This window comes from Schistocerca serialis, chromosome 9, assembly GCF_023864345.2.
Source record: "Schistocerca serialis cubense isolate TAMUIC-IGC-003099 chromosome 9, iqSchSeri2.2, whole genome shotgun sequence".
Classification (NCBI taxonomy): domain Eukaryota; kingdom Metazoa; phylum Arthropoda; class Insecta; order Orthoptera; family Acrididae; genus Schistocerca; species Schistocerca serialis.
In genome coordinates this window covers 366859920-366880481 of record NC_064646.1, presented here as the reverse complement: position 1 = coordinate 366880481, position 20562 = coordinate 366859920, and the positions used below count along the sequence as shown (strand labels likewise).

The 20562-nt window shown below is 41.3% G+C and overlaps 1 protein-coding gene across 1 annotated transcript in view; it reads left to right on the top strand.

Annotated features, from left to right (window-relative positions):
* The window catches only part of LOC126418568 (aquaporin AQPAn.G-like), a 192282-nt gene extending 172714 nt beyond the window's left edge, over window positions 1-19568 (top strand). The window contains exons 5-7 of the mRNA XM_050085385.1: window positions 2242-2448; window positions 12016-12096; window positions 17092-19568. Coding sequence (XP_049941342.1) covers window positions 2242-2448; window positions 12016-12096; window positions 17092-17262 — 459 coding nt within the window. The 3' untranslated portion in view covers window positions 17263-19568. The remainder of the gene's footprint in view (window positions 1-2241; window positions 2449-12015; window positions 12097-17091) is intronic.
* Window positions 19569-20562: the final 994 nt, after the last annotated feature.

Sequence of the window (20562 nt, the reverse complement as noted above, 5' to 3'; positions counted from 1 at the left end):
CGGGAATCAATTTCACGATTCTCCTGTAACAATGCGCTGCAATTTTGCAAGCAACAGAAGAAAAAAAAAAGAGGGGCAGGAGGAATCGAACCCGAGACCTCTTGCGTAAGGGTCCGAGCGCTAACCAAGTAGGCCAAACGGCGACTCAAAATGGACCAACATTTTATACTCATACGGCACCTAAGAAACTTTGAATCGATTTTTCCCGGGATTTTCCGGGTAGTGCGTCCTAATATTTTAACCACGTGAGGTGTTGGGGGTCGTCTTTCACCACACAAAATTTCGGACCAATCACCGACCCCACGGTCGTGCCGTCTCCTTGTGAGACGGTTAACTTGCTGCTTGTCACCTAACAGCAAGAGTTCAGAGCCAAAATTAGACGAATCTCAGAGAATGTGGCATATCTCTTTGGTTTAAAATGACCGTAGCCAGAACCATTTCTTAAATAGGATACTGTTGCACAGTTGTGATTCCGTTGTATATTGGAGGATTCATTTGGTGGTTGTTGAGGGGAGAATGAATTCTCACCAATACGCGGCAAAAATGCTAAACTCGTCACTGAGATACTCCGGTGAACAACACAAGACTCCACATTCCAGTTCACACCACGGCTTGAGAAATGTCCGGATCCTTGATTGGCGTTCCCTGTCCTCTGACTTGTGACCCGTAGATCACATCTGGGACGTTACGGGAAGGCGTATTCCCTCATAACAGCGTCCAGCCAGAATTGAGAGCTGACATAGTATGTATTTCCGCTGAGGCAATAAATTTCTCAAGATGACATTCAAAGGTTCTTTGTTTGCATTACACAACGATTACGAAACTTTATTCATGTGTCTGGGGATTACACCATATACTGATTGATGTTCTTGCCGGACATCCGTTCTGAATAGTATATAATTTTAATCGTTCCTCACCCATTTTGCGACTAACATCTCCACAAAGTTTGGTGAATATTGTACTTTTGGTGTAATACTTTCTCTTTGCGTCACTGTGTTTTATCATACCGTTCATTCGTACGAGCAACTTTTTCTTTTTTAGAGTTCCGTGACTCAGTCTGTAAAGACGTAATCCTAACAGGATCGCTTTGTAGCCCGTCTCTCTGTCCGACTGTTTTCTCAGGCACCGATAGACGTATTAAATTCAAATTTATGTGACATATTAGGGTCTATGGTTTCTTGGTAGTATAAAAATTTCAAGCTTCTAAGTGAATGCAGTCAAAAGATACGGTTATTTATGTGTCATTTCCTGATAACGGCAAACTTACTCATCAAAACCTATAGGGTACTTCCCTTTGACCTAGAATCATAAAATACGTCAAGAAGCAAGTAAAGTAAAAAATCTGAAACTTGGTGAATTTTAACTATATGACATAAAAAATCTATTTGGCGTTCGAACATACACTGCATTCATCATCCGTGAAAAGTGTAATAGACGAACGTTGCGGCATGTACACTACTGGCCATTAAAATTGCTACACCACGAAGATGACGTGGATACAGAAAATGTTCTACTGGTGCCCTGGCCAGCACATTCTCCAGATCTCTCACCAACTGGAAACGTCTGTTCAATGGTGGCCGAGCCTCTGGCTCGTCACGTCTTGATGAACTGTGTTATTGTGTTGAAGCTGCATGGGCAGCTGTACCTGTACACGCCATCCAAGCTCTGTTTGACGCAATGCCCAGGTGTATCAAGGCCGTTATTACGGCCAGAGGTGGTTGTTCTGGGTACTGATTTTTCAGGATCTATGCACCCAAATTGCGTGAAAATATAATCACCAGTCAGTTCTAGTATAATATATTTGTCCAATGAATACACGTTTATCATCTACATTTCTTCTTGGTGTAGCAATTTGAATGGCCAGTAGTGTAAATATAAAATGTTGATAGTAATCATGTTTTAGTAAGTGAATAAAATATTTTCAATTAAATCTTGTCTTTGTACATACATAAACTCTTTTTGTACGTCCGGGCTACTCTGAGAAGCCACTATATACATTCTGATACGGATTAGGACACCCGGAGACCAATAGGCTGCCAGCGTCGATATCGACAACAGGCAAAAATCGTTGAGATTCTCGATTCCCAGGGTAGATGGACTGCGTATATACGCAACTAAGTTTGTACGGAATCATCAGTGCGCGAGTACAACTCGCACTTGGCCAGTCTTTTCTCTTTCTTTTTGTACAACTAATCGCACGTACCTTCGTTGCCCGGTGCCTAAAGAGCTACGTTTCGGCAGTCGGTGACGCCATCCTCAGCGGTGTGTGAGTGCACGACGGTGCCGGCGAAGTCGCTGTCGGCGCTGCAGTCTGTGCTGGTGGAGGCCGGCATGACGGCGGTACTCATCTTCCTGTGCCACGGCGTCTGGGACGCGCGCAACACCCGCAACACCGACTCCACGCCCCTTAAGTTCGGCTTCCTCGTCGCCGCCGTCTCCATGGTAGCGGTAAGTAAAAGTACTACCGTGGGGCTTACTGACCACTTTGCCTAACGAATTTGACAGCTCGGCATACTTCTGTTTCCATACCTACAGTATCAGTATTGACAGGAAGTACTGGGAAATTTCGTACTGTTATAAAGAAGCGTCAGGATATAGGTGTCGGAAGTATCGAATAGTGTGGCGGAAGATAATATCCTTTCACTAGTGGTACTTGTTTAATGAAAATAAAAACATATTTAATGTCAATGTAGTATTCAGGAAGGAGGAGGAGGAGGAGGAGATTAGTGTTTAACGTCCCGTCGACAACGAGGTCATTAGAGACGGAGCGCAAGCTCGGGTGAGGGAAGGATGGGGAAGGAAATCGGCCGTGCCCTTTCAAAGGAACCATCCCGGTATTTGCCTGAAGCGATTTAGGGAAATCACGGAAAACCTAAATGAGGATGGCCGGAGACGGGATTGAACCGTCGTCCTCCCGAATACGAGTCCAGTGTGCTAACCACTGCGCCACCTCGCTCGGTATATTCAGGAAGCCCAAGAGCAATAGTAAAAGCTATATATTACGTGCAATTATAACGAATATATCAGATTTTAGTAATATTCCTTTCTTGCTCTTTCAAAAAGCTAAGCCTTCTCTCTGCTGCCGTAGATTCCTGTCTTCAGCAGTCCTCTGTGTGTGAAGAACATCCCGTCTGACTAACCATTTTTTTAAAAAAACGAGATTACCTCATCCCTTCGTTTTCTTCCTTACGATCTCGCCTTCGAAATTGTTTTGTTAAAGGATATCATGTCTAATTTACTGCTTCTTTGCGTTGGCTTATAACTTTTAGTAGTCTTGTATTCTCTCCTATTTCTTCTACAACCATCTCATTCTTGTTTTTGCTGGTCTAGATAGTTCTTGTTATTCTCCTCAGAAACCACATTTCCGCAAATTGAAAGAGAGCTTTCTCCTGCTTTGCGAACGTCAACGTTTCACGTCTATACGTCAAGACGCTCCATACAAAGGTCCTTATAAATCTTTTCTTAGTGCAGAAGCTGATGTGCTTGTTGAGCTGAAGAGTCTTCTTATCTTGGAAGGCAATCTAGACCAGAGCTCTTCATTCCATGATTTTGTTGACACATGTTTTATTTTCCTTCACATTACTACCGAATGGTTCAAATGGCTCTGAGCACTGTAGGACTTAACATCTGAGGTCATCAGTACCCTGGAACTTGGAACTACTTAAACCTAACTAACATCCATGCCCGAGGCAGGATTCGAACCTGCGACCGTAGCTGTCACGCGGTTCCGGACTGAAGCGCCTAGAACCGCTCGGCCACACCGGCCGACATTACTACCGACTTGCTCACTGCCTATTCTCATGTCAGTATTACCATAATCTTCTTTCTTATATATAAGTCCATCCTGTGCAATGAAAGCAAAATTCTTACGTAATCTACGGTTTTCTATGGTAGCCTGTGCCTTGCACTGTTTATCATTCCACTTTCAGAGCCTGTGAACTCGTGCTGCCATGTTCACTACACTACCTGTAACAGCTGCCTGTAACAGATCGCATCTAGCCGCAACTTCCGGGCATCACACGAGGCACAGCATAAAACGAGACAATCATTCCCGTCACATTTGGCCATTTACTGTACTGAGTTACAAAGTTGTTCAAGTTGGCAACCTCACTCCTTTCTGAAACTTTTTTCCAAATATGCTGTGATAGTCGCTCTACAGACTAATTCGCTTTGTGTTAAACACACAGGAAATATAATAATACTTTTTAATCAGATGATGACAACGACTTTTCAGTTACATTGATACAAAGTTTGAAGCTTCGCCGAACACAAGGGTGAGGTCGCAGGGCGCCACGCTTTTGCCTCTTTATAGAGGAAGGTCGTAGACACCTTTGACCAAATTTAGAAACATATGCGTCACAATGGGAAATAATTACGAGGCTTCAAAAAATGATCCTTTAATTGTGTTGTGCAGCGCATTTTTGCCTGTAATTATGGTTTGAGTGTTTGTATGGAATTAATATCGAGATCAGTATTTTTGTTTATGTTTTAAATGACTGTCCTTTACTACTGAAGTGATTATCTGATTTTTTGAAGTTTTTTACTGTAACCATGACAAATGTTTATTCTTCGCCTTATATCATAAATAAGTTCATTTCTTTTAAGGTAAAGCTCAGTCTTGTGTTTCCTGTTTTGATCTTCAGTCGAAATGCTTGTCTGATGCAGTTCCTCACGATAGTCTATAGGGGATAGGCAAAATAATATGAAAACACTTGTACTTACTTGGGAATGGACTGATGACCACAGATGTTAAGTCCCATAGTACTCATTTTACTTGGGAATGGTTTATTAATAAAGGGCTCGACCCCTATTTGCCCGTAATATAGCTCCGGTTATTTTTGGAATACTAGCATGTAATGATTGTATAGTCTCCAGTGGAATGTTATGCCACTCTTCGATAAGAACATCTTCTAACTCCTGCCGCGACGAGGGAGGCGGATATCTGCTCCGGAGTCTGAGCTCCAATACCGCCCACAAGGGTACCATAATGTTCAAGTCCGGGGACTGTGCTGGCCAGGGCTCCTCATACCACGACTGTGTTGTGCTTGCTGTGTGAATGGGTGCATTATCGTCCTGAAATATGGCATCATTCTTGGGAAACATCTGAATCATGGGGTACACCTGATCACCTAAAACGTTCATATAATCGTAGGCTGTAACACGGTCTTTGAGAGTAACGATGGGACCAGCAGAATACCATGATATATCTGCCCATTCCACCACACTTCCACCTCCATGCTTAACTGTTAGAATCAAGCAAACAGGCTTGTAGACTTATTTTTGCATTCTTCAGACGTAAACATGGCCCGGTGTTGGAAATTATGAAATGTTGACTCACCTGACCATATGACGTGTTTCCAATGATCAGCCGTCCGGGATTTATTTTCCTGACACCATATATTACGCTTCTTTGCGTTGGTTGTCGTCACTAATGGTCTCGGTATAGCAGCTCGTCCATGAGTATTCGCTTTATGGAGCTCTCGGCGGGCAGTGTCGGTAGATATGAGGTCTAGGCGATGGCAAATGAGCTTTGCAATCACTTTAGCCGCCGTAGCTTTGTGCTGTTTTGACACAATTCGTGTTAGCAAACGACGATCTCTGTCATTTAGTTTTGATTTGCGCCCACCATTATGTTTATAAGATGATGTCTTTCCATGTTTTGTGTAGGCTGTCATGACTGTTGAAACATTCAATAAGTTGGCTGTGTTTGTTACTGATGCGCCAGCTAATCGGCCCCCCACAAACTGCCGTCTTTGGAACTCTTAGGTCTTTCATTGCACGTTGACCTCGGCCTCTGAATGCAAATACGAAGTGTGCACCACTCGTAAACAACCTGCACTGATGCCTAGTCCGTACTGAACACGCGCAGTTCAGAGCGACACGTACCTTACCCGCGCTGTTGAGCGCCAAACACAACCATCCCGTTACTTACACTGCTCGCATTATTTTGCCTATCCACTGTATGTTGTACAAGCCGCTTCGCCTGTGGATAGCTATCGTAACCTGCAACGTGTTGTGAAGTTTTGATCTTCCTCAACAATTTTTATTCCCCAGATTTCGCTCCATCTTCAAACTGACGGATATCAGTTCCGAATAGGATGAAAGTAATTTAACATCCATTGAGTAGTGGGCATCTCCACAGTGTTTGATAACTGTTTCTTCATACGCAGTCACTTTCATCAGAGTATGACGAATATGATGTCTGTAGGAACTAAAATCAGCATTTCTTTCTTTTCCGATTGCAACTGAATTACGATCGCACGCCGGATGATAGCAGTCATACAGAATTAATCCCTGTGAAACCCCACAAGATAACATCACACAAATTAAGCCCATGAAAAGTGAAAGTACGGCCTTTCCTGCTAAACAGTTTCAAGTAGTATTATCTTAAGAGCTGCTGAGAATAGGAGCTATATGTTACTGACACTTTCCCGTCAGAACCGTTTATAGCATAACCTCTTTATTTATTTATTCGATTATCCCTTTTGGAGGGTACGCAAGGTGACCTTGGTTTTGCTTCTTTGATTTAATTTTCGTTGCTCCCAAGCTTCCTTCATCCTTCTATAGTGTCGTTCCTTTTCATCCAGTGTCCATTTTCTTCCATCTGCGGACTTCTTTCCTGAAATCCTGCCTTTTGTGTCGTTTCTCTGAAAAGTATTGTATTATCTACCATTCTAACTCCTGTGTTTTTCATATCTTTGTCAATTTCGGCGAAGGTCTGCTTGCTTAGTCTGTTAGTGTCCATTCGGTATGTGTGTCCATAAGACTGTAGTCTTCTTTTGTTCATTGCATCAGTTATCTTTTCCTCTTTCAAACTGAGCACTCTGTTTGATCTTAATTTGTACAATCTCTTTACGTAGCTACATAACTTTCCTATTGAAACACTGCTTATAAATAGAAGTTATTCCTTAATTTATTAAACAATTAATAATTAAAATTAATTAAAGTAAAATTAATAATTAATAGAAGCAAAAAGTACTAATGAAATCTTAATATATGGCATACATGCATATCAGCAACAAAGTACAATTTTTAAGTCCTGTTTTTTCAGATTTGGTGGAACTCCTATTTGAGCTGCATCTTTAATTATCCTGAATCAAAATTACCCGTGAAGAGATAAGTGAGCACTTTTCGCAATCGGATGTAAAAAGGTATGCTTTTCTCTTGAACTGAATATAGCCAGGGGAGGTATGTATTTTTTTTGTAACAAAAAATGGAAAATTAGGGTAGAACGCCTCGTCGACGACTATGTCTTTAGAGGTGGATCTTCATCTTTGAGTCACAGTGTGGTGTAGTGAGGCACACCGTTGTGTCCGTCCGATCTACACTGCAATACACTGCAACTGCACTAGGCTCTGTATTGTCATCCACGCTTCCAAGAAGATTAGTTATGTGTGCTGCTCATCAGATATTGGACTTGATTCCTTTTTTACCCAAAATGTGACCAACTTATCTGAAGCCTGTACCAGAGTACCGTAGGAAGCGAACTTTCAGTCTGACGTTGACGCCAAAGCTAGGAAAGTCATTGAGCAGTTTACTGTTCACACCAAACGTATCCTATCGCACACTATTATTCTCGCATACCGATAACGAGTTATTTGGTTTAGGAGGTTCCCTCGGCGTGGCTGACCCAGTATAATATTTCTGCCGCTGTCCAGACGAGTAGACAATGCCACATTTATGACGATATGATTATAAATGACTGTGAGGTACTTTTGTTGTCACGCAGCTATTTATTCCAGAGTTCATCTCACAGTCCCCGAGAGGAGTTGAGCCAACGCTCAAGCCTTCAAGAATCGGTCGAATCCTCTGACGCAGCCGACTATGTCAGTTATTAAAATATTCTGCTCAAAACGTGTTCATCAATTAGGCTGGGCACCGGAAAGACTACTGTGTACTTTGTTTTATGTTCCGCAGTATTGTACCTTTTCCAGAGGTGGTGTGTTTAATATGGTCTTTTAATCAGTGTATTTCACTTTTGTAAATCCTCATGTGTACAAACTGAACACTCGGCTGTACCAAGCAGTAGCTGTCAAAGATCTCAGTCGTGAACAGAAAGGCTCCAACTCATTTTTCCACCGCGCTATACCTAATGTAACAATAGATGCTATCAGAACTCTACTTGACATCTGATCTGTATACAAGTCCCTTTCCTGTCGTACCTATTGCAAATCTGAGACGTATGCGCCGCGCTGTACCTAATGTAACAATAGATGCTCTCAGAACTCTACTTGACATCTGATCTGTATACAAGTCCCTTTCCTCTTATACCTACTCGCAAACCTGACACGTCTCTCTGACTAATAAGATTACAAAAATGGCTCTCAGCACTATGGGACTCGACTGCTGAGGTCATTAGTCCCCTAGAACTTAGAACTAGTTAAACCTAAGGACTTCACAAACATCCATGCCCGAGGCAGGATTCGAACCTGCGACCGTAGCGGTCTTGCGGTTCCAGACTGCAGCGCCTTTAATAAGATTACAGGCTTAGGCAACTTAGCTCGCATCCGCTCTAAATCTTAATGTTTACATATCGTTATTTCTGTTAGACAACCGAGGAACTGAATTACAAGATCAGACGCATCTGCCCTCTCAAAGCAGCGTGTCTATTTAGAGAAAGCTAACATTTCCTTAGCGAGTGTCAAATGTTTTCTCACATTCCTACGTCCTAAGAACAACGATTCCATGACTATCTGTCTCCCACAATAAGAGTTCTCTGATTCCAGTGTGTTTGCTTGCAGTGGACCATTGTCTATTCGGTTTCTTGTTTGTCGGAGGCAGTACCTACTCAAAAGCTATCTCTACTGCTTCTCGTGTATTCTCTCTTCCCAGCTCGTCGTAATCACAATACCTTGTGCGCATCTTTATAGAAACAGATAACCATAGTAGCTTGATATTTACTGCATAAGATAAAAGGCATCCTAGTTTTGAGACACGTTTTATGCTTTTGAGAGATGTTACCAGCTGAGATGTTACAGAAGAATGCTGATGATTAGGTCAGTAAATAGGATTACCGATGAGGACCTACTGAATCGTGTCGGGGAGAACAGTTCTATGTGGCACAACTTGAGTAGAAGGAGAACTCGGTTGATAGCACACATTTAGAGACGTTGAAGAATGCCCAGTGTGGTACTGGAGGGTACGTCTTCAATTATTTGCTGGTTGAATCCCAGTCTCTGTCTTCCTCTACAATTTTACCCCCTACTGCTTCCTGTAACATCATGATATCTTAACAGATGCCGTGTCATCTGTCCCTTCTTCTTTTCAGTGTTTTCATATATTCCTTTCCTCGCCGATTCTGCATAGATCCTCCTCTTTCCTTACTTTATCAGTCCACCTAATTTTCACTATTCGTCTCTAGCACCAACTCTCAAACGTTTCGATTGTCTTCTACTCCGATTTACTCACAAAAACATTATTCAATTAGCTCTAAGCACTATGGGGGTTAACTTCTGAGGTCATCAGTCCCCTATAACGTAGAACTACTTAAACCTAACTAACCTAAGGACATCACACACATCCATGCCCGAGGCAGGATTCGAATCTGCGACCGTAGCAGCGCGGTTCCGGACTGAAGCGCCTAGAACAGCTCGCCCACTGCAGCCGGCGATTTACTCACAATCCATGCCTCACTACAATACTGTGCGTCAAACGTACATTCTCAGGAATTTCTTTCTCGAATGATGGCCTATGTCTGATACAAGTAGACTTCTGTTCACCATTAATGTCCTTTATACCAGTGCTAGTCCGATTTTTATGTCCTCCTTGGTCCGTCCATCATGGGTTATTTTGCTGCCTAGGTAGCAGAATACCTTAAATTGATATCCTTCTTGAGCACCAATTCTGATATTAAGCTTCTCGGAATTCTCATTACTGCTACTTCTCATTACTTTCTTCTATTTACTTTCAGTTCATATTCTGTACTCAGTAGACTGTTCATTCCATTAAAAAGATCCTGTAATTCTTCCTCGGTTTCACTGAGGATAGCAATGTCATCAGCGAATCATTAATTTCCTTTCATCTTCAATTTTAATTTCACTCTTGAACCTTCTTTTACTTCTTTAATTGCTTCTTCCATATAAAGATTGAACAGTGGAAACGAGAGACTACATACTTGTATTACAACCTTTGTAATCAGACGTCTTCGTTCATAATGTTTTATATGAATTTAGTAATTTGTAATAATTTGTAATTTGTTAGTTTTTAATAATTACTTAATAATTAGAAATGTGATAAATGTTCAATGTGGCCACCGTTGGCTGCACGGCAAACATCGACGCAGTAGCCAAACTTCCTCTTTTCATTGGTATAAAGCTTGTTCATTTTAGATTTGTACTTGAATACAAACGAATTTTTTTAAAATGGGTCCGTCATTTGGAATAACCCTGTATTGTCGAAAGCTTTTTCCAGGTCAACACACCCTGTGAACGTGCCTCGATATTTCTTCAGTCTTACTTCCATTCTCAACTGCCTCTCTGGCGCCTCTACTTTTCCTACAGACAGACTGATCGTCGTCTAACAGAACCTCAATTATTTTGTTTCCTTCTTCTGTATATTATTCTTACCAGCAACTTTAATGCCTTACCTGTTAAGCTAATGGTGCAATAATTCTCACACTTGTCGACTCTTGCTATCTTCGGAATTTTGTGGATGATGTTTTTCCGAATGTTAGATGGTATATCGCCAGTCTCATAAAATCCAACACACCAACGTGAATAATCGTTTTGTTGTCATTTCCTCCAATGATTTTAGAAATTCTGATGGAACATTATCTGCCGCTTCTGTGTTATTTGATCTTTTTATTTCTAACTCTAATACTGGATTTCTAGTTCTTCCCTGTAGACCGCTGCTTCTTCTATCACGTCATTATACAAGGCCTTCCCCTCACACAGGACGTTTACTCTTATCACCTATCCACTCTCTGCTCCACAGTTACCAATGGCATTTCCATCGCAATGTTAATGCTTTTAACTTCGCCCTAAACTGTTTTGACTTTTCTGTATGCTGAATCAGTCCTTCCGACAGTTATTTCTTTTTCGATTATTTCACATTTCTCATGCATCCCTTTCGTCTTAGCGTTCCTGCACATCCTATTTATTCCATTCCAAAATCACATATTTCTGTATTCTTGAATTTCCATGAATATTTTTACACTTCCGTCTTCCGTCGATCAGCTGAAGTATTTCTTCTGTTACCCATGGTTTCTTCGCTGTTACCTTCCTTGTACCTATGTTTTTCTTTCCAACTACTGTCATTGCCCATTTTAAAGATTTCCATTCCTCTTCAACTGAACTGCTTACTGAATTATTCACTGTCGGAATATCCGTAGCCTCAGATAACTTCAAGTGTATCTCTTCAGTCTTGGTACTTCCGTAGCCCACTTCTTTGCTCACTGATTCTTCCTGATTACTCTCTGAAACTTCGGACAGCTTTTGTCATTACTAAATTATGATCTGAGTTTATATCTCCTGCTCAGTACGCCTTACAATCCAGTATCTGATTTCGTAATCTCTGCCCGACCATGATGTAATCTGACTGAAATCGGAGTTCGGCGAATATGTGTGCATCCGCACAGAAGAACTCTTACGGGACTTGGTAAGAATGTCTTCCGCAAGTAATGAGTATGTTGGGTTGGGACACTACGAATGTAGTGGGTGGACATATAAGGTGAGAATGTGAGACTCGCGGGAGGCGTGCGCGAGATAGTCCATGCAGTCTCACTGTCCTTTGTGCCCTCGGTGGCTCTGATGGATAGAGCGTCTGCCATTTATGCAGGAGATCCCGGGTTCGAGTCCCAGTCGGTGCACACATTTTCACCTGTCCCCGTTGATATACATCAACGCCCGTCAGCAGCTGAAGGTATTAATATAATTCTAATTTCGTTCTAGACGGCTGCAGGTTATCAATGGTGTCTGTTCTTTCGAACATCCATATAAGTATACAAGGAATAGATGTTGACATAATATTAGCGAGAATATATCGCTTTATCTATCGTTCATTTTTCTATTGTTGCAGGGTCCGTACACAGGTGCCAGTATGAACCCAGCTAGAACACTGGGACCAGCCGTATGGAGAGGAGAATGGACGCAACATTGGGTAAGTCATCATTCATCTATGACATGATTCTTGAACCTATAAATGAGTATTTTGTGTGAGTGAATTTTTAAAGATGAATATTTTCTTAGTCTTACATTTCGCACGTGACTGTAACATTTTCAAGTAAGAGTTTACTGTTTCCCAAATCTTGGCGGGACTGATTTCTGTTGTTTTCGTAGTTGTCAGACATGTCCGACAGAACAGGCATCACACGTATAATAATATACAGGCTGTCTATTTCAACTTAAGTCGACTAAATATCTCGAAGATGACGCATCGTGCCGAAAAAAAAAATGGTTTGGGTGAAAAGCTATTATAGTTAAGGGAACATCTGACTGCTACAACTGGCCACCTCCTAACCATCCCTACTGCGCGGGAGGGGTCAACTTTGTATTTTCAAATGGGAACCCCCAATTTTTATTGCATATTTGGATTACATCGTTGGCCGCCCTCGATCCCCCCCACCAGGGTCACTGATTTTGCTGTATGAATTCACTGTCACTCTTACGGTGGTCGCTGCGCGACTACGGTTTAATTAAACCCTTGTTTTCCATTCCTCGTAAATGGCGCTGTAATCGACAAATATCAAGTGTGCCTGTTTTTGTAACAAAGAACCGACGCATTTGATTCACAATTTCCTTTACATTGTAAATGTAGGCGTTTGTGTTATATTCGACATTTACTTTAGCGTTGCAAATTTGAGTGTACAGTACGAATAATATGGCAAGACACTGACGTTTCTGGCAAATAAACTCTTATATGGTAACGTAGTTTTCCGTTCTCTACGGGATTCAGTGTGGTGAATCTCCAAACCATTGCTATGGTTGACATCGTTGGCCGCCCTCGATCCCCCCCACAAGGGTCACTGATTTTGCTGTATGAATTCACTGTCACTCTTGCGCTGGTCGCTGCGCGACTACCGGCGGAATACAAACCACAACCATTATAGTAAGGTAAAATGTCCATGAAGAGATAGCGACAGGGGCACCTGCCATGAATACTCACCAAAATCAAGCACCCCAGTGGTATGAGGCAAGGGGGCTCTCCGATATAAAGCATCCCAATGGGAACAGAAAACTGCTACATTCACGTCGTTGTTCCCGGAGCACACTGAGCGTAGTTTCTAACCAGACATAGAAATGGGTGACCGCGTCGTACTGTGCAATCAAATTTCCTAAACTCAAGTAAAGTTTGAACATAAACGCCGTCCGGGGTGGCCGAGCGGTTCTAGGCGCTGCAGTCTGGAACCGTGCGACCGCTACGGTTTCAGGTTCGAATCCTGCCTCGGGCATGGATGTGTGTGATGTCCTTAGGTTAGTTAGGTTTAAGTAAATCTAAGTTCTAGGGGACTGATGACTTTAGAAGTTAAGTCCCATAGTGCTCAGAGCCATTTGAACCATTTTTTTTTAACCATAAACACCAACCGTTAGAAAACAGTGATTTACATTTACATCGTAAATGAAATGTAGAATCAAAGGAATGATTCGTTAACTGCGAAAGCAGGCACACTTCATATTTGTTGGTTACTGCGTCGCCTACCACGAATGGCAAAATAGGCTTTGAGTAACCGTACGAGGAGGAGTGGTAAGGAGTTGGCCACTTGTAGCACAGACAGATGTCCCCTTTACTAATAATAATTTTTCACCTAGAATATTTTTTTCTTACAATGCGTCGTTGTCTCAGTAGAAACGAACACCCTGTATATGCGCCTTGACGATAGTGATAACTCAAGTGCTGATGCACAGTATGTCCAAACTCTTGTAGGTATCTAGTAAAACTGCAAACAATGAGGTTAGTGGACGGTGGATACTACATGTGTGTGCAACAAGTTAAGAAGTTGGGCTGCAAGAGAAGTGTATCAGGATACCTAACGTGGTTAACGCGACAGCTCGCATGAAGCGAGAAATCTGGGTTCTATTTTCAGTCTGGCACAAATTTCCACTTGTCACCACCGAATTTAATTAAACGCCCAGTTGTGGCTGAGATCTGTATGTCTCTTAAATAATGTATCCATACTCTTCTCCACAGGCAAGTTTCGGCGGAGTTATGGCGTGCTGTTCTTTTCAGCCAATATCCCAGTAGGCGGGGAGAGAGACGGAGAGGAGGCCAAATCAAATGGGGAATAGTCGAGATGAGACTTGCAGAACCTGATTTTGCCCTACAACCAAGGGAAACTTCCCAAAACCCTAGATTGGAACAGAGAAAAAGGACATTCTCAGTCATAGAGCATCATAGATCATCTTTAATCTAGCCAATCTTGGCTGCCTTCTTACACTGTGTCATTTTAAAACCTTCCTACTTCTGAAGATACGCTACCAGTATATGGTACGAAAGCTACCAACCTACACACTAAGATAAAAAAAATAACCGCACCACAAAAGAATTATCCGAATAAGACGGAGACAGGAAAATATGATGTACATATACAGACAAACAAATGATTACAAATTCAGAAAAATTGCTTGATTTATTCTAGAGAAAGGGCTTCACAAATTGAGCATATCAGTAACGCGTTGGAATACAAACCACAACCATTATAGTGAGGTATACAGGCAGTTATTCGGTTTGGCATTGATGATGGAGCTGTTAGATGTACTCCAGAGGGGTATCGTGCCGAATTCTGTCCAACTGGTATGTTAGATCTTCAAAATCCCAAGCTGGTTGAAAGGTCTTGCATATAATGTTCCAAATGTTCTCAATTGAGGAAACATCTGATGACCGGTAGAGAGTTGTGATATAGGGAGCCAGGAATGTAATTTTAAATTTTTATACTATTTTTTGTTCAATCTTGAGACTCATCCACACCTCCATACCTCGAACGGTGAGATGACGGACGTTACTTCTCTTAAAGATCTCACCATAACCGGGGGAAGACAGTCGTCATGTACGAGAGAAAGTCATGCTCTCTGACGACGAATTCGTAACCAGCTTTTCAGAATGATTGCAGTGAGGATGTCTTCAGACTTTTGCGCAGTCAACAGGCGCTGACTCAGAGTTCGGGTCTTCGGAGATCATATTTTGCTGCTGTTTTCTCCCCTTCCACAAATGTCACTTTTGGTCATAAGCAATTTCAACATGCCACTTATGTCTACGATTTTAGTTATAATAACAAAATATTTTTAAACTATTTTAATATAACAACAACAATTTAAGACTAATAGCAAGCAACTACAAATAAAAATTTAATAGGGAAATTTCAGAGCCCGTTCAGATTAAAACTGGAGACAGGCAGAGACAAGGACTGTCACCCATTTTCTTTAACATCGTCATGGAAAAAATAACGAGCACATGGACAGAAACCTTGACAGAAAAAATCATAGAAATAATCGTCTTAGATCAGGGTTGCAAGGTGGAGTGCCTAGCGTATGCTGATGATCTGGGATTGTTATCCAACAACAAAGATGAAGCTCTAATGATGTTCGAAAAACTATATGAGACGACAAAAAAAATGGTATACATGTACGATGCATGATGAAGAGGTTTGCAGAAATAAATAGAACAGATAAAAATCAAGTGTCTTGGTCAATGGATCCAACCGAATGGGCTCGTTAAAGAAGGAAACAAAGAACAGCCAGGAGGATGGGTTAGCAAAGAATAGATATAAAAAAAAGAACGATCTCTTACAAGGCAAATATTAGTCACTACAACGAAGTGTTAAGCTGGAAGCACTTCAATGTTCAGACTGTGTGATAAAGAACCAGAAGTGAGAGAAGAAAAAATTTATGAAAGATCCTCGGATTGAAAAAAAAAGATGTATATGGAAAAAAGTAGGAATGAAGACATGCATAAACAGCTAGGGAGCATCCCAGACACTACACGCAAGGGAAGGCTGAAGTTTTATAGGCACCTCTTCTGAACGAGCGAATAACGATTCGTTACGCCGCCAAACTAACGGCGACCACAAAATGGGTTGAAAAAATAAGAAAGGACATGGAGGAAGTTGGGATCAATCAGAAACAGACAAAGAGATTTGAGATGTAGAGGTATCTAGAATTAAGGGACTTCCAGGAGAAGCAAAGTACAAGGACCACGATCACCTGGACAGAGAAAACGAACAATCTTGGTGAAAGCTTGAAAAGATTCTGGGAGGAGAAGAAAAGACTAATCAGTGAACCAGTTGTTTCGTGTGCTACACAGTAGGTCGAAGTCAAAAATTAAGCATTTGCAGTTCAGAGAAATGTAGCATTTGACATGCATTCTCCCGAAAATTTGACAGGAACATGTCACGCAGTTAACTTAAGAATCATAACAGTATCAAACGCTTACTTTGATATCGACATAAATTACATGATATAAAATCGAAGTTTCTAGTGCACAAAATGGCCGCGTGCGTGAACTTCGATCTTGAGGCGAAACGAAGTATTGTATATTTAAATTTGATCGCCAGGAATCAAACATCCTATCTAAACTAAATAAAGAATGTTTGCTGTAGTATCTCCCGTGCGCGAGTAATGAGTGAATGGGCAAATGTCTATAATGACAGTTGGGAATGTGAGTCTCACGGGAAGGGTGCAAGGGATAAGTACCTGCAGTCGCGCTATTCATCTGTGTCCTCGGTGGCTCAGATGGATAGAGCGTCTGCCATGTAAGCAGGAGATCCCGGGATCGAGTCCCGGTCGGGGCACACATTTTCAGCTGTCCACATCGAGGTATATCAACAACACCTGTCGGCAGCTGAGGGTTTCAATTAGTCATCATTTATTCCAGGGAAAAGCTGCACAGTCAACAACAGTAATCTGTTCTTTCGTGAACAGTTATTGTCTTCATGTATGTATCAGGTATGTTGCTGATAGCAGGAATGATCAGTCTGGGAATGTGCTCTTTTAGTTGATGACCCCTCGTAATGCCCTCCCAACCTCCTTTTCACCCCCTTTGGATTCGTGGCTGGTAGGAAATGGCTTACGTATACTGCATGTGCTGACAGTGTGGCTCCGGACTTTCTTACAGCCACGGCGCTACCCTTGCTACTAGATACTGATTGTACTGTGCTTGCAGGTGTACTGGGTGGGTCCGCTGCTGGGATCCGCAGTCGCCTCGCTGCTCTATCTGACGCTCTTTGACGCGAAGCCCGCGCCGACCACAGCTTCCCGCAACCGCCGCGGCGTTGAGGATGGTGCTGCAGGCGGTGCAGGCACCGAGAAGGCTGAGTCCATCCCACTCAACTAGAACAGCCGCCGAGTAGAGGCTGCCACACTGCAGAGTCCATGACAGGGGAGCCCGTCTGCTCCAGACGCCAGCGTGCCCTCGCCTCCTGCTCTTCCATGCCACAGCTTCATCATTATCCTCCGCTGCTCCATTTGGTAAAAGAAAAGCGTTCTGTCGGCATATCTTTGCTACTGTTGATCGGTTAGTCACTTACAGGCGATGATGGTAGTTTACAACGTCATAACTTCGACTGATCCCTTGTAGATACTGATTTTCCTTTCGGACAGGTTTTGTTCTCACTCCCAGTCTCTGTGCTTTACGCATGGTAGAGTCATTTCTGTTGAAACATTCCAGTTCGACGAGGAATTTTAGCCACGCATTCATCACCTGAAAATATTCGTTTGCCAATCACAAGAAAGTAGCATTCTCTATCGACAAATTTTTATCAAGAGCACTACTTTGTTCGCAATTGTTGACTTGCCATTTTTAGATTGGGAATGTAGCTTCAAGCTCAGTCAACAAACGTGGCCACTCCAAAAAAGTTCCAGGGACCAGTATCGAACCCAAAACGCCTTGCTTAAAGTTACGGCCCGAAGAGAGCACTCGTAAGTCTAATAATGGTGATTCTGTTCTGAAACCCATTGTTCCGGAAACCCTTTTTCTATAAACCGTAAAACTTCCAACATAAAACTCTCGATAAATCTAGAAAACATAGCTATTTGGAATCGCTAAACTTTCTAACATCAAGTAGTAACTGTTCGGAATTGCAGACGATAATAATTATGCAGAAGGCAAAAAGTGTGGTGCTTCTGCAGATTGTTACCAACTCTAACTGAATATTGTTCGATTGCATGAGACACTGGCTATACGAAACATGGTTCTCTTCTTGGGAAATGCGCAAAGGTGAAATACATCACATGTGATTATCTCCTTTAACTCATTCAGGGGTAGTGTTATTCTGGAATCAATAGAAAGAGTCATGTCATCATATGTAATTAGTGTTCACTTTTCCTTTCACACAGGAGTCGTCCGCTATATTGCCTTATAAAAGATATATTGGTTAATTTTATTTCACTCTGCTGTGACCAAGCAATTAATAGAACAGATACATTCTCCAGCTCTGGAGCTTCGGAGCTAATCCTCTTGTGGATAATCGAACTTTTAATGCTTGCTTGAGCGTCGGATAGCAACATGTCTGGTCTAAAACTGTAACTTCATAAACTGTGTGATCTTCCCCACTGTAGACATAGTCTATTGATTGGGTCATGATGATTTTCCAAGAAGGCAACTTGTACATTACTAGTAATCACAAACGGCCTCATTTATACTGCAGCTATCAGATAACTGAAGCACATTGCTCTTTCTCAGGACAGCAAGTCATCTGTTACATTACTGTAAAATTAGTTTTTTATTAACAGTTCACACCATTAACAAGGGCCATCAGAAGTTGGTATCTTATTGTAACAGAGTACAAGATGTATTTTTTGTATCGATTTCAATTTTTCTGAACATTTGTCTTCAACACGAGTGGTGAAGGGCAGATGACTTCTTCCACAGTTCTATATATATCGTTAGTATCGTCTTTGTGAATGAAGTTACAGTGTATGTAAAAATATACAACGAATAACCCTCAAAATAGATAGACATATACGGCCAGCTAATACACCATGCAATGTTACGGACTGACCTAATGCAAGTAATGTGAAGTCAATCGCCTGATCATCCTCCATATGACGGGCATGTATTGGATACAAAAGACTAATGAAGGATAAAGTCAAAATATTTCCAAAAAAATAAAGTCTTAGATAATATCACATTTGGTATTGAATTCTCACGTATTTAACCGAGCGGCACACACAAAAAAAAGCGTTCAAAATCATCATATTCCAGGATAATCTAAAGGCAAGCATTAATAATCATAGTTCTTCAGACGGCGGTATCATTCAATAAGAAGACTGATTGCTGCCATGTTTTTTTTTAATTTGAACAAATAAAACACTATTTACAGCCATTTTCATGAAGTATGATAATTTTTTTTATGTACTGAAGAAAGAGGTTGTTAAGACGGATACAAACTAAATTCTTGGTGATGAATGTGTGAGTACTAATTTTTAAGCAAACATTATATCGTTATATAGTTTTTCATATTCATCTTCTGTGCCAATTTTTATGTGCTAAAAATTAGCGTCTATGTGTCAATATTTGTAGTGACATTAAATCTGCCATGTAATCATTGTTGTCTGTGTTAAAGCTCATGAATAGCTCTAAAATCAATTTTATATGTGTCTTTTGAAGTATAAGGATTAAATATGTTGTTTGTTATCAAATTATGTTGTCTCGTAGTTCTTCCTGTAATCCTTCTGTTAGCAACCATCGAATTCTCGTCGCCCTCCACTTTTACAGGAAGAACTTTGTTCTGTTTCTACACTGTACACTGATAACACTGGTCAAAAAACTGGAACTTTTCCCATCATCTGGTTTCTAAGTGGGTGGATTGTACTAATTCTGGGCTAATTGATTCAGAGGTGCAACAAGATTTTCTCTGTTACACCACTTTTTTGGAGTATTAAATAACAGTGAAATCGTATCGATTTTGTTTTCATTATGTGTTGAATTTAATAGAGCCGAAGTATGATATACATATTTTTTACACATACCTAATGCATTATCATATTCTACAATACGTCACATACACTAACGAAACATTAATGACAGTTAGAAATTTTAATGTACTGCAAAGTTAATGTCAATTTAGTTGGAAAAGCAGCGTAAGCGTATGAAATGTCTTATCGGCCTCTATAAACAAATTCCGCTCATCATTGAAGATTTCCAGCGGCCTTGATGGTGACGCTCCATGGTAAAAATGTCTTGGCGCGAACTGTTCACCGCTACCATCACAATGTTTTTTTTTTAAAAAAAAATCTTTATTCAAAAAAAACATTACATTACATTATTCATATAACCCACTACCTAACTACATTAGTGGGTCTTAATAATGATACAGTTAATGCAGCTTTTATTCTACACTACAGGTACTTCTGTTAGTTTTACTCTAGTCTTACCGCTATGGGATTCTAAGCTACTTAATCCAAGAGTCTACATTCTACCTGCAGCGTTACAGGTGTGCCAGTGCTACTATAAACCTACTGGTGTTGGCCCGGCCCACTGAGCTAATCCCAGTGGGCGTGCCCCTGGCTCTGGGCTGGCCTTTAACTTGGTGTCGCTGCAGTCTACTCTAGGTATTATCCTATCTTCTACATCTAATCTAATCTAACTACACGTCATAATTGGTGTGCGGTCAAATCCGGTGTTTTGTACCCC